This window comes from Corvus moneduloides, chromosome 2, assembly GCF_009650955.1.
Source record: "Corvus moneduloides isolate bCorMon1 chromosome 2, bCorMon1.pri, whole genome shotgun sequence".
NCBI classification, from domain to species: Eukaryota; Metazoa; Chordata; class Aves; order Passeriformes; family Corvidae; genus Corvus; species Corvus moneduloides.
The window spans coordinates 10,029,237-10,043,783 of NC_045477.1; the positions used below are offsets into that span (position 1 = coordinate 10,029,237).

At 38.4% G+C, this 14,547-nt stretch overlaps 1 protein-coding gene across 10 annotated transcripts in view; it reads right to left on the reverse strand.

Annotated features, from left to right (window-relative positions):
• Positions 1–2,934: 2,934 nt before the first annotated feature.
• ROBO2 (roundabout guidance receptor 2) overlaps positions 2,935–14,547 on the reverse strand; it is a 1,045,807-nt gene continuing 1,034,194 nt past the window's right edge. For 8 of the 10 annotated variants that reach the window (XM_032097063.1, XM_032097109.1, XM_032097086.1 and 5 more), the window contains 2 exons: positions 10,729–10,929; positions 2,935–9,735 (listed from right to left, as the gene is read on the reverse strand). In XM_032097063.1, coding sequence (XP_031952954.1) covers positions 9,734–9,735; positions 10,729–10,929 — 203 coding nt within the window. In that variant the 3' untranslated portion in view covers positions 2,935–9,733. The remainder of the gene's footprint in view (positions 9,736–10,728; positions 10,930–14,547) is intronic. The other 2 variants (XM_032097105.1, XM_032097080.1) reach the window with 1 other exon arrangement.

Consider the following 14,547-nt stretch of genomic DNA (forward strand, 5'->3'; position numbering starts at 1 on the left):
CCAGCTTCAGCTATATGGTATGAAATGTGCCAGCAAAAGCAGAGAAGACATTCATAAAACTGCTTCCAAAAATGAGCACCCTGCAGCTATTAGAAACTGCGTGAGAATCACCAAATGTCAGCCTCATGTTCAACAACATTCAGTTTAATAAACAGATTTAAGAAAGTGAACAGCATAAGATGCTTCAAAACACCCTTAAGACTACAATGAAAATATTGAGTAGTAGAGGAAAAAAAAAGCAGCTATTTACCATTAAAAAGAAAAAAAAAGAGGGAGAATTTTGTATTTCTTTTTTGTTCCCTGGGACCAATTAAGAGCATTCTGTCATTATTATTGTCAGCACTAGAACAGTTTATGAACAATAATCAATTCACTGACATATCCTCATATTGGTAGTCAGAGGCCTGCACTGAGAACCACAGTGTTTTGTTTTTTAACATAAGGTTTTTTTCTGAAATTTTCTTTTCTGAGAGAGTATTTAAATTCATCCAAATCTAAAGAGAGAGAAGGGGCTGTGGGCAAAAGGAGTATTCTGTGCACTAGATCCATAATGTGCTACAGAACTATCTGGAAAAATTGGGAATTATTTTTTGTCCTGAAAACTGTTGTTGAAATACTACGTGTCCTTTTATTCTCCCCTCACTTTCCTTTTCTTCTCCTTGCCCTCCACTCCCATGGCTGCTCCAGCTCTGAGTGTCTCCAGTGAGGTGAGAGGTGCCAGGGCAGGCACAAGACATCCCTGCCAAAACAAACATTTCCTGGTTTGTGACCTGCAGAGAACAAAATCAAGGAAACTTCAGGAATTCACTGAAGGGTGCTGAGTTTACCTGGATTTTGCTCTTTTATTTTTTTTTCTCCAAGAGTGCTGCTACTGCTATAAAGGCATGTGAGATTCACTTGTCCCACAAAAAGTCCATATATTGGTCCAAGCAGGAGTTTCTGATCAAAGCAACTCAGTTTCAAAGTAAAGTTTCTTCACCCAGAAAACTCTACCAGAAATATTACAAAATGCTGTAATTCTATGATCCAATTAATTAAGGAAGAAGTAGTTGTACAAGTACTGAAAGGTTTTACTCTCAGCTAGAGTACAAGGGTACTTACCAGATCTCAGAGGTCTAGTATTTTTACTCTCAGCTTCCAATTAACTAATTGACATCAGTTTCTATGAAAATCATGCCTCCTAAATCCCTCCATGAAATCCAAAGTGTAACATATCAGCAATCAAAAGCTGAAATTCATATCTGTTCTCTTTCATGGGTCTGGAGGAGACTGCAAAGTATATGAAAATATGGAATGGGTTATTTGGATATTCTTATTTAGTCATAAGTGCTTTTGAGAACACTTGGGATTTGGGTAACCCTCAAAAGATCTAAAAGAACATATGGACTGTGATGGAAGGGAATTCAAAGCCCCATGTTTGGAAACAGGTTTTTATGTGCCCAAACATCCTTGTAGAGAAAATCAGAATATGTTTGAATGTCCCAGGGCTGCAAGGTGCACAGAGTAGAAAGGCAGTCCTTTGACGGGCAAAAATCTGCTCATACACGACAGAAACTAATCCTTCATCTTGATTAAAGAAAATACTAAAATTTTCCCACAGATTTTGCCAGGCCCATGATCTGCTTGCAGGTCATCACTGTTCAGAGTGACTTACTGTTTCAGCTGTTTTGAGGTGCATTTCTGTGCTGCTGTGAATACCTGCACGCTGAGGCAGGGAATCACGCGTGGCACAGCACAGCCGGGTCGTGACACACTGCCGAAATCTCTCTGCAACTGTGATCATTCCCCTGGAGTTTCTCAGGCTCTGCACACAGGGCTGAGCCACTCAAATCAGGACTCATCAGCCAGTGGCTCTCCCTTAGTTACAAATGCTCTAAAGGCACCCAGTGACCTAGTTTAAACTTAAACCTCACATCCCACATAGATCTAATATAAAGTGAACTTTTATACATCCCTAAGCATGACGTGGCTAAGACAGCTTTCTGGGCAAAGAAGGACAAAAATAGAAAAGCCTCATTATGTGCCTAACAACAAGGTGGAAAATATGCAGATCAAGTTTATGCCTGGTGGGAAAAGAGAAGGAAGAAGGGGGTGGGTAGGCTGAAGATAGTTTGAAGCCTGTGACACCAGAGTAAATAAAACATATTTACTTATCAGTGTCTGCAATTCACTGGAAGATCTGAGGGACTGGGAAAGGAATGGCAGAGAGGTTTATTTTCACTACAAACTGGATTGGGTGACTGTCATTTTAAGATTGGGAGCAGGGGAGACAGGTCTGCAGTAGCTTGGGAAAGTGTTTCAGGCAATTGGTGATTAATTGTACTCTGCTATGCCACATCTCTTTCTATTAAACCCTAGATGGCCAAATCTGTTTCCTAATTGTTTTTGTGTTTCTCAGTCTCCTTTTCTCTTGCATAGGAGTAGGCAATTTCTGTGCCATCAATATCTCATTAAGGTGCCCTGAATCTGAAATGCCTTGTTTTGTTTTTAATTTTGCTTTCCAGCCCTTTTGCTACATTTTATGACATGGCATTTTTTGTTTGCTCGTTGCGGTCCATTTATTCTCTGGCATTTCCTTTCCCCATGTTATAGCTTTATTTGTTTCTCTGCCTGTTGGCACTTGAGGTGTATGTAAATTATTGTTGCATGCTTCACCATCACCACCTATTGCTCTTCATTTCCCCTAATGACAGTCCCATCTGAATGCTGGTGCCTGCTCAGGTTGTACACGTGTAGAAAATAACTTCAACTCATCCGTGAGGTCTTTTTTTATTTTTCTTATGTTTTTTTCACCCTCTTTCCTGTTGCTGTTTGCCTCAGACTTGTGTTCATGAGGTGAGGAATAGAGCTGTGTGCTTTCTGCCTAGGGCAAAATCCTGCTGCCACTCGTGCAAGTAGCAGCTTAGAGGAAAAGGAAGGGCATTCACACAAATAGCTAATCAAAGGATTTTTAATGATATTCATTAGGAAAGAAATTCATTAACAAGCCAGCACAGAACATTCCCTGAAGGGAGAGTGATGTTACTGGTCACATCAAAGTCCCCACCTGACTAACACCTTTATTGCTGTTCATAGTAAGGCCAAGTTAGCAGCAAAATCAGTCGCATACAGTTCCTGCCAAGCAAAAAGTCATCAAAGCATGGTCATGGAAACTGGATCAATTCTGGTTGACTAGTAAAAATGGCTTTTCAACTTTTCACAGCGATGTATAGTTCAGCATCCACCACTGATGCTTTTGAATTCATACAGTTTTGCATTTCATACCCTTCATTCTTTCCCCTGCTCTTTCTCTCTCTTTTATTTGGGTACCTCTGACCATGTCCACAGTGGTGCCCATGGTAGTGGTGCAGTCCTGCAGCACCACAAACCTCAGCTGGATGGCTGCCAGTGCCCCTTTTCAAACAGAAGTCTGCAGAAGGCAATCTCATGCCAAGGTTCAGTGGGGAGCCCCACTGAAGTGGGGACAGATCCTTCACCCACACAAAACACCAATGCAGGCCTGCCAGAGCTCACCCCCACTGCCCAGGATAGATGCAACCTCTGAGCATCAGGGCTATTTCCAACCAGCAGGTGTAAAACTGCCCTTTTTTTATGCTCACACCATTACTTACCTATAAAAGGGACTCTATTTTTCTGCCAACTCATTCCTAGAGATTAGTATCGGTATCTTGGGATGCCCATTTGCTCTGTAAAAATTAGGTTTTTAAATAGACTGGAGCAGAAATCTCACTTTTATTGCGCTGCCCTGATACAGTAGAGCTCAGTTATTAGAACAAATTGTAGCAAGCAGCTTCCTGGTTGTTATATCCACGTAATTACTACGGGATGATACATGAAACCCTGATTCACTCTTATGCTTAGAGGCAAGATCTCCATTTTGCAAGGACAGAGCAAGTTCTATCATGCATTTTACTGCCAAAGGAGGTCAATTAACTTTAATTGGTTCTAATTAGCACTTGCTCAAGCTGTTATATTCTTTACCTGCATCCGAGTGGCTCTCCAAGTGCTGCACAATGGATTCCTGCTTTTGAACACAAAGGAGAATTACTAATGGCATCCTTGAAGGCAAAAGATGCACTGATCAGCATAAGTGGGGAACAAATATCAGCACAAATAGTAGCAGGCCTTTTAAGGAAAAAAACCCCACAAACATTTTGTGCCCATCTGGCTTTGATCAATTGAACTGAATGCAACTGTGCACCTTGTTGCATAAAATCAGAACAACGTAAGTACACAAATGTCATTATTCTCTACCATAACTTCTCTACAGATGAAAGATAAGTACTGGAAAATGCAGGGGGTAGAGGGTGCAGGGACAGGGTAATGGCTCTGAAAAAAGCATATCAATCATTTCCATGGTAGCCAAAACAAATACCAAGAGAAACAAAAAAAAATTGTCAAACGTACATCTGGAATGCTGTTTTCTAGGGTTTTTGAGCATTGTTTTAAAAGGTTTGTATTAAAGTGAAAGGTTTAAATTTTGGTGCCTTTTTGTTTTTGTTTGGTTTTTTCTTCCATTCTGCTAAAGCAAGAGGAGCAACCTCACTTGCCTAAATGTCAGCATAAGCCACCTGCCTCCTCAGGATGTGGCGAGAATTCAGCAGTGAACTCAGGACTGTCTAAAACAGACTGAATAAGGAGTCACACACCAGAAGAGATGCTGCAATACTGAGCTCTGCTCTAGGAACTTGTTTTCTGCTGGGGTCTTCCTGGATGTAGCTACACAGTTAAATAAAGGCAGGCTAGAGAGGAATCTAGTCATCACACCAGCTGTGGAACTCAGGGCTACTTCTCCCCAAATAACCAGTCCACCATGCATGAAGGCATGGCCCTAAATCTCCTCTGGGTTCCATGAGATATCTGTATCTGTTAATCTGGATGGAGGAGTGTTGGCAGGAAAGAGCTCAGTCCTAAAGAGAAACAGGGAACAAGCTAGACACAGCAGAGCAGATGTTTGGTGCCACTGCTCTCCTGTGTTCCCCGGTCCCCCTGAATTAATAAAGCATTTATCCATATATCCAGCCACTCAGTGCATGCAGAGTACTTCCATGGCTCTTCTGCTCTTGCAGCCCCCATGCCAGAAGCCCCAGATCCAGGGAACAGCATCAGCACTGAGTGCACAGACCACAGCAGGAGAGCACTGAAACGAGAATCGGGGAGGATGGTCCCAAAATGTGAGATGTGCCTGACTAAGTGGGCTCAATGCAAACCACCAATGGTGCCACAGTCATTGAAGACCTTCCCTGCCCTGAAAACTCCATCCTCAGAGAAGTGACCATCCTGTGCATTCTGACATGCCTGGGATCCACTGAAACCGGCTGAGCCTAAAGCCATGAGGGCTTCCCTGCTGGAGACTTCCTGGGGTCTGAGCAGCCAGGGCTGGGGCCTTCTACAACCCCGAGCATTCTCCAGTCTCACCAGCTTGGATTAGCCACATATTTAAAACAAAGCACCAGATTTAGTGTCCTGACAATCTAGGCCTCCTATGGATTTTGGATAATTTGTTTTGGTATGAAAACCAAAAGCAATGAAGTTTTTACATATTATTATACCATTCAAAATTGCATGTGAAACTGTGGTGGACTTGGCTGATTCTAAACCAGTATGTGTTCCTTATTTTAATATTAGTTTTTCCCTTTTTCCTGCTATTTGAATGTGCCTCCTAAAGGAATTGTCTGTTGCCCACATGGTTTTCAAAAACAATTTATTTTTTAGCTAATGTGTTCCAGATAGATGGAACACAAAACATGTGTTAAAAAAATAAAAATGAAATTAAAAAATCCTCCCCTCAGCAAACAAGTACCCCCCAATCTTTACAAAAGAATGTCAACTTTTTTCTTTCTAGCTCCCGTGCTAAAACTCCACAAGGCCATTAACCATAAAAAAAACCCCCATAACTGCTAAATTGACAAGCCAAAGGAGCTGCCTGTAATTTTTTTTTTTTTTAAATAAAATTTCCTGCCAAAATCTCCCCCAACCTTATTCCCTTTCATCTTTCAGTTGTGAGGACTCTTTCTCAGCCTCAGTACACACCTCTTCTCATGGCTGGCAATGTATGGGCTGAGGCAAGCATAAACCAGCATACAATTATTTCTAACAGTCATGTCTTCCTTTTGCACTGGTGTATAGTTAAATAAATATACTTAAAAACATTCCGTGCACCTTATCTTTTGTACTTTTCCCAAGGAACGGTGTTTCTGTTGCATTTCAGGTGACAACCAAAAGGTATTCAAAAGATTTACTGACTTGGATACAGACTTGAGAAATAATTAAAAAAAAACCCCAAAAACCAAAAAAACTCTGTTCTTTGCATCACTGAAGAGGCTGCCCATACAGCAATACACCACTGAAGCACATGGAACAAATGCATTATTTGGTCCTTCAGCCCTCCTGCATTTAAAACTGAGCATGTATTCAATGCAAAGATTGAGAAAAATTGACCTAGCACCTATCCATACATTTTGGGGTATTCTGGACTGGGTTGGCAGTAGCTCTACCAGTACCAAACCCCAGGTCTGAGGGTTCAGACCAGGATTTACACATCCACGGGTCTGTGGGCTTTAGGCAGAGCAAGCTGTGCCCCCGCAGTGTTAACCTCACACTGAGAGAGCACAGCTACAAACAGAATATTCACTGGAACAGCTGTGTCAGTATAGTTACTCTGGTACAACTATTCCAGTATAGACAGAAACCCCTAGGACAGGCAATGTTTACCACTGGCTTGTAGCTTAGCTCAAAAAAGTGTATAAAATGCTCCTTGTCACCTGTAAGTGGACAGTGATGATTATAGCTCAGTCTATGTTATTATTGCCTGATTTTCCCTGTTTGGGTTTTCACATATTGACTCCTTACTCAAGGTCTTTTAACATAGATTTGAAATGTGAATATGTTTTATTTTTTCCCCAGTAAATATACAATACACACTTCAACAGTACTATTAACCAACTTCTTATGCCAATTAAAATTTGCTGCACTAACAATACCAATGAAACACATTAAGAGGTCATACTTTTTCGTGAACAAACTGTAGCCAATAAACAGTTTTTTAAAAAAAACAAATTAAAAAACAATTCTAAGTGCTGCCACAACATCCCTTTTCTTTAAACACATTATTCACAATAAATGTTTTCATTTTTTTTTAAAAAAAGAAGAATACTTCTTTTAAAATAGTAAATTAAATGGCATTTTAAAAAATATGTACTGTGGTTCATTGGAAGTACACTCTATAGAAAAGAGAGAGAAAAAAAAAGAAGAGACATCACCTGTAAGATAATGGAGACACTTTGCCATACACAACAACACCTTATGTAATATTGTAAGCAAATTATTAATGAACAAAAATGTACAGAAGCAGATGGACAAGTTAGTGAATATCATGGTACTGCACAGCTTTAATACTGACACACATTTACTTTCCAGTGGAAGAGATAAAACACATATTTGAAAGTAATTGGAATGGCTTTATCAACCTCTAAGGATACTGAATTTTGAATAGAACAGAGTGAGTAAGGTGTTCCACCAAAGCTCAGCACAAGCCTTTGAATTAAACGGGGAAAAAACCAACTATTGGTGACTGAGTTAAACATTTTCCAGAGAATTAAATTTGAATTGTACTCTGAATAGTCTTCTCTTCATACGGCAATACCAAAATAAAAACCATACATATGTAATTATGCTGCATTCTTTATCTTACTTGAACATTTTTACATATTTTTAAATAATGTTTTTACGATAGTGTTTTAACAAGCAGGAAAATGACATATACTCATTGGTCACACATGTAAATAAATTCATACTTTTTTTCCTCAACTTTTTTTTTGTTTGTAACTTGCTAAATAACATATCTTGACCTCATGGGAGTTAACTAGCATTTTTCAATATTCAATAGTGCTGAGTTATAGTTGATGGTTGTAGTGTTTTATCTTATCATGGAACAAGTTAATGAAATGAAAAGCAACACATATTTAGCATCGTAATTTCCTTTCCTAAAATTCTGCCATGACTAAAAGTGTTCTTAATACTGGTGAGCTCCAAGGCAATATATAAAACAACATAGACTGGTTATATGAAAAGGGTATTCAATGGAAACTTGTGTTCACGGTCAGATAACTAACAGAAATAAGCTGTAAGATGCAATATTTAAATTAAGCATCAAAATAATGGGTGGGTTATCCACATACAATATTCTAAGAAGAGCTTGAGAATTTACTCTGAGATTTGAGAGGTAAAGAAGACTTGGACAAAGTCACGAAAATTAATGAAGAGACAGGATGCTGTCATTAATGTCCACTTACAGAGTCTGGTTTATTCAAAAACTGTAGAAACACGTGTTTTCTCCTCATCATAGTAGAGTTTGAAGCCACTCACTAAAACACAGGTCAAAGATCTTTTTTTGCTTATATCCAATTTTTTTAGATATATTGTATTGCCAGAAATATACTTAATGCAAGCCAAAAATAATTTGACCATTGCTTTCCTTCCAAACACTAAACTTTTTACTACAAATTTAGTGGATCCAACTTCAGCTCTTGCAGACTTCAGGTATGGAACAGAAAGGGTTGTGTAGACTGCATCAAAACAATTAATGTCATGAATTTCAGTGGTGCAGCTTTATCCTCTGTCCTCCTGTACATGTATTGGAAAGATGAAATAAGATACTCTGACATTTCAATTTTTTGGAAGCAGCCTGAATATATGTCTTAATAATAAATTGCATTCTTATCTTCTTACTAAGTATTCCTTATGTTTATATGGTTTGTTTCTCCTGGAAAATCTCCTATATTTTGGGCTGGAGAAATTAATGGTAATAATTCTTTTAAAACTGCAAAATAAAAACAGCTTTAGTGAAACACCTTAAGCTCTTTTGTTTGTAGAAAGGTTTGTTTTTCTTCCCCTTTACTTAGTGGCATGGGATGGCTAAAAGCAGATACTAAGGGTATCAGACTAATGAAAGGGTCTAGGCCATCTCATGCTACCTTTAGTTTCCATGTTCACTCATTAATCTCACACTTCCAACTTCTGACCCCTTCTTAAATAGGAAGAGCAACTATGTTGCTTGCTTTTAAAAGGTTTAAATCTGTCTCTAATGTCTTCACTGACATCAGTTTTGCCTGTCACTTTCTCATTTCTACACCCCAATGGAAAACCACCTAGCATACTCCTTTACATCCAGCGTTACCCAAAGTAGCTTACAGGACGTAAACCTTCTTCACACATTCAGTCTCTTTTTTCTTCATGTCATGAGGAGTAGAGTTTTGTGCTTATCACCAAATAAAATTGCAGTGCAAACTTTAAACATAAAAGTTACACAATTTAAAGTTAATATATGGCACCACAGCCTATTAATTCACATATAGTACAACAGACCAGTAAAAACAGACATGAATATGAACATAGCTAAAAAGAAGGTGAGCTTGCATAGCAATGCAACAAAAGAAATTATATACAGAAGGAAATCCTTTTCATCCTGGAGGGTGACTTTTTTTTTTTTTTTCTTTCTTTTTTTTATATACTCCTGACAAGGAATAGTTTAAGGTGGATGGTGTATTAAAGAGAAGAACACAAGTAAAGTATCTGTGGGATATGTGTGGCTGTGTGTCTTTACATTGCATTTACAGTTCTTTTAATAGTACATAAATAAAGAAAATGTTCATTGCACTGTTTAGTGTCATCACTTCCATGAGTTCAGACCTGATGGTCCATCAGAGCAGCTTGCAATGTGTCTTCTCAACTACTCTATAGAGAGAAACAAAGAGAGAGAAAGAGGTTGTAATAAGGAGAAAAAAACACACAAAACAAAGCCTATGGCAATATTACTGCAGCACAGGATGAATATTCAATAGGTTGTGAGAAGAGGGTTAATTGCTTCTAAGATGAAAAGCGATGGATGCCAAAATTTAGCACTTACCAGCACCGTATCTGAGACTGCACATTTCAGGGCTCGTGGGTCACCATTAACTCTCTGACAGCTACAGGGCAGTAACTGCCAGGAGGTGCTGAGGGTTTGACTGCAGCAAGAGGACGCAGACATGCCAAGAGCTCCACTGCTTTTATTACCATTAATAAATTTATTAAACACACCAGTATGCCCTAGCATGCTGGGGTTTTGATGTATTTTTTCAAACAACAGAGTCAAGCCTTTGGGCATCTGGTGCTGCCAGCATGTACAAAGCATCAACACGGTCTTATACAAAGTTTAACAGACACTGAGTGATAATAGAAAACGAATTTGGAAAAAAATTTCCCTGTCCTGGGATACTGAGGAAAAAAATGGAGATATACAACTGAAAAACTGGGCTACACAACCAAGAAAAGAGGACCTCCATCTAAGAGAATACTGCTCATCAAGCAACAGGATATTAAGGAGAAGGCTGAGGAAATCTGTCAGTGGCATTTCCAAGACAAGCACACTAGACTTTGCCAAGAAAAATTCTAAGTTACTAGAATCTTGTCTCAATTTTCCCCACGCTTTACTAGCATTACACAGAGCGATGTACCATGTAGTTAACACTGGCATGGCTTCCACAGACGTGAACTGGTCCAAACCAAAGAACAGAAGGACAGCATTTGTTTGCCATCACATGCAATACACCTCTGAAGGCAAAAAGATCTGGATAAAGCTTAATCTGATTATCACACACAACTTGCTACTCTCTTCACAACAGATTTATATACCTTTTTTCTTTTTATCTATTTGAGAGTTTTAACTGGAGCTAGAGGTAAACTTACATAATTCACCAGTAAACTGTCCTTGACTGTTTGATCCCACATAGCCTATATCGAGAAGGTCACTGGCATTGCGTTGGTGACCTCCTCGCAAGACTTCACCTTTTCTAGGTCCAGTCGATCCTTTAGAAGAAGATGTTCCTGAAGAGCTGTGGCCACCAGGGGATGGGAAGTTGGGTTTACTATATGGTACGAGTGCCTCTTCTAGAAAAGCAAAACAAAGCAAAATAAGTACCAATAAAGTCCTCGAAATAGGAATAAACAAGCTATTAATTTATGCACATCATACTCATTTGTATCTGTCTTTTGTCTTGCTTTATAGCATGACAATTTTACCGAAGAAAAAACTAAGAGTTGTATCCCAAGGACAGAGAAGCCAGTATGAATTTAAATCTTGCTTCCTTGTAAACGCCTAGGTCAGTTTGTATTAATTATAAAAAGTCTAGATTCATTATGAATAAGAGATCATGAATCATAGATACTTTAATAAAAATAGGTGAACACGCAATTTCCAAAACAATGAAGCTATGATTAGATTTTTGCTTCAAGCCTACATAAATGTGCTTTTTCCTTTTCTTTAGATTAAATCATGGCAACATTACCTCAATCAGTTTAGATAAAGAACTACAATATCAGCTAATTTAATTAGCTTCCAGCAATTCAGTAATTTCTAACGATGCAAAGTACACTGAAATTTTTTTTTTAACTGGTGTTGAATTACATTGGAAAATATTATATTATACATTGCAGTTGTAATATTTGGGGTGGATAAATAATCCTGCATCTTTTTCATGTTCCATTATGAACAAAAGGCTTACTTTTGCTCGCTTGGATTATTTTTCTGTGAAGACCTGTAATAATGAACTGCTTGCAAGAGCAGGATTAATAGCAATAAAGCATAAGACTGTATGTCTTCATACAGCATGAAGTAAAACAAGACATCACTTCTGATTAGAGTTTCCTGGAGATATTGTTGTAATAATCCAAATCTAAGAAGCATAACAGCAGCACTGATTTAACACTGAAATAGAAGAACTATTCTATTTCTTTGCTGTGTGTGATCCACTTTTGCCATCTCAGAAGCTGAAGAAAGAGATCTTGCTAAATATAGTTTGATTCAAGAAAGAGTATGAGTATATACGCCTAAACTCAAACAGAGCAATTGCCCCTTCTGAAATCAGTGGGATTTCTACTGCTTATTCTTGCCTTTTTTCAAAGTGAATCTAGGCCAAAAGGGTTTTCTTTAATTTGCTTTTCCAATTGTCTTCACTCTTAAACAACCTTATGAGGAGAAATGGACTTTCTTTGATGGAGGGCAGGAACACAGAAGGAAAAGTAGGTGGGGATGTTTGGAAAGAAAGAGGAGATAAAAAATGCTTTTATTCACAAGCTTGAAGCCTTTGCAAAGACTGCAGCAGAGGCATAATTAACTTGGAGAAGTGCTAAACGAGAACAAATTTGTGGAAAAAACTTTTCAGGATTTTTCTTTTCAGGATTTCATTCTTTGTGCCTCTTGCCACAAGTGAGTAGGATGCAGGGATTCCCCATGTGAGCTGCTGTTGAACAGCCTGTTTGTAAGGTAAATCTGCTGCAGAAGAGGGCAGGCAGCTGACTTCTTTCCCTGCCAAAGTATCTCCCTCTGGTCGTGCCCAAGGGACCAGAATATTTGTGCTGCAGGACGGAAGGGCATTCCAGTGTTTTGTGCTATGACCATGTGCTGTCCTTGAGGAAATAAAAAGAAATGCTTGAAAGACACAGTAAAATGGCATTTAACAGCCACAGTCTCTCCTAAATTATGTTACTTGTTTTTTATATATCAAGACCTAACAATAGAGTTAGATGCAAACCTGGTTTCCAAAGGCTGGCTAAAATATGGAACAGTTTGCATTAAGGCAGCAATAAAGCAAGTGGCATAAATCAGTTTAGCAGAAAGCTGGATACATTTTTAAAGGATGAAAACAAAAGTCACTAGCATTGCAAAAGAGTTGGAAAATGACATATATAGTCAATTGATTTGTTTTTCTAGCTTGTGGACTCAGGATAAGGCCTCCTTCGGGTTCAATGAAATATTGAGGAAAAACGGCCATGAATAAATATAAAGTGCATTATCATTATAGAGCATATGGTATGTTGAATTATCTGTTGTGCCCTCAAAAATAAACATAATCCATAAAATAAGTAATTGCGACATAAAATAAAGGCTAGATTTTACACAACATTCTAGCACACGAAAAGTAGTTGTCTCCAGTCCTGAAAATGGCCTCACATTTATTAAACACTCCAAACAGTGCCCCATGGCCAGGCCTGCAAAGAATATGGGAAGCTTTGTTGGTGCCTTTCTCTTTGAAATACTGAGCCTTTAATTTGAAGATATAATTCTAGCCCCCGTGAAACCAGGATATGTGTGTGCAACAATGTTTCTATACCCCAGAAAATAACCAAAAGGCTTTTCCTATTATCAAAACTATTGTAACCTGATCTAGCACCACTTTCTTCAGAGGGGGAGCTGAGAATGTCATATTTGATGTGCTTTAACTGCAGTTCTACAATGAAGCCACTGCCAGGAACTCAGTGATCTTGTTTATACTGAAAGCCACCAGTGGAAACACGGATCTCAGACTTAGGTATTTTTATTCTATTCAACTTCAAACTAAAGGTCTTGCTTTCAAAATTTCACTCACAGCTTGGCAACGTCTGAATGAAACCCCCTAAGTTGCAAGTTAGCTATTTTCTGGAAGCTGATAGCTAATAATAACTCTTTTTGGAAATGTATTGAAAACTGGGACAGAATAGATTTCCAAAGAACTATGCCAGTAATAAAGGAAAAGGGAAGCACAATTAATATTATTAAAACACCCAAATTTAATGGTATAAACCAGCACTAGGCACAAGAGCAGCCTTTTTTAAATCTACCAGAGACAAGAATGCAGAGCAAGAAAGCTGCAGTGCAAGAGGCTGGAATGAGAATGCAGACAGACAGATATGAAGCTCTGGCCCATCTTGTGCACAAACTTTATGAACTCCTCACACCAGGGTAAACTCATCTCCTAGAGGTGTCCTTTTTTATGCATAAAAAAGGATACGCACTTGCTCGCAGCATCCTGAATTTGACAAGAAGAGGATACCTATAACCACTTCAATCCTAAATTAAATGCTTGTGTAGGGCACTGGAGGTGTCATGATCAAGTTCTCTTTATTTATGGACAGATAAATGCATGCCCTGGAGGATGGGAATTTTACTGCTGTATAAGCTCTGCATCACAGAATAAATGACAACTTCTATTTGTACACTTGTGAGACAAAGGAAAAAGAAGGGACTTCATTCTGAGCAGGTCAAAGAAGCATTCTTAATAATAATAATTTGCAGGGAAATGAGAAGTGCAGTGTATATTTGGGCTATTTTCTATATGTTTGTACATCTTGTACATTGCAATTAAAATTGCCATTTCACCAAGCAGCATGAATTTCACACACTATTTTTAAACTGTGACTTCACATCATGATTTCAGAACATGAACAGCCACTCACTTGTTTATGCAGCCAACATATTAGGGGGGTTTTAACTGTGCCATTATTGCTACATTTTTAAAAATGGATTGTATTTAAAATATTTACATCTTAAATACAGGTAGCATTATTTTCCCTAGGAGGACTTTATTCAGTAAATCCTGTCCCCATGGCAGATTTGTCAGCACACTTCTATTTTTTTGTTATTATGTCAATGGTATTAATGTGTTAGATTAACAAGGAGCATTAAGAGTTGAATAAAATCAAGAAAAAGATGGATGATAAGAGTACCTCTAGTGTGACTGTGGGAGCTAC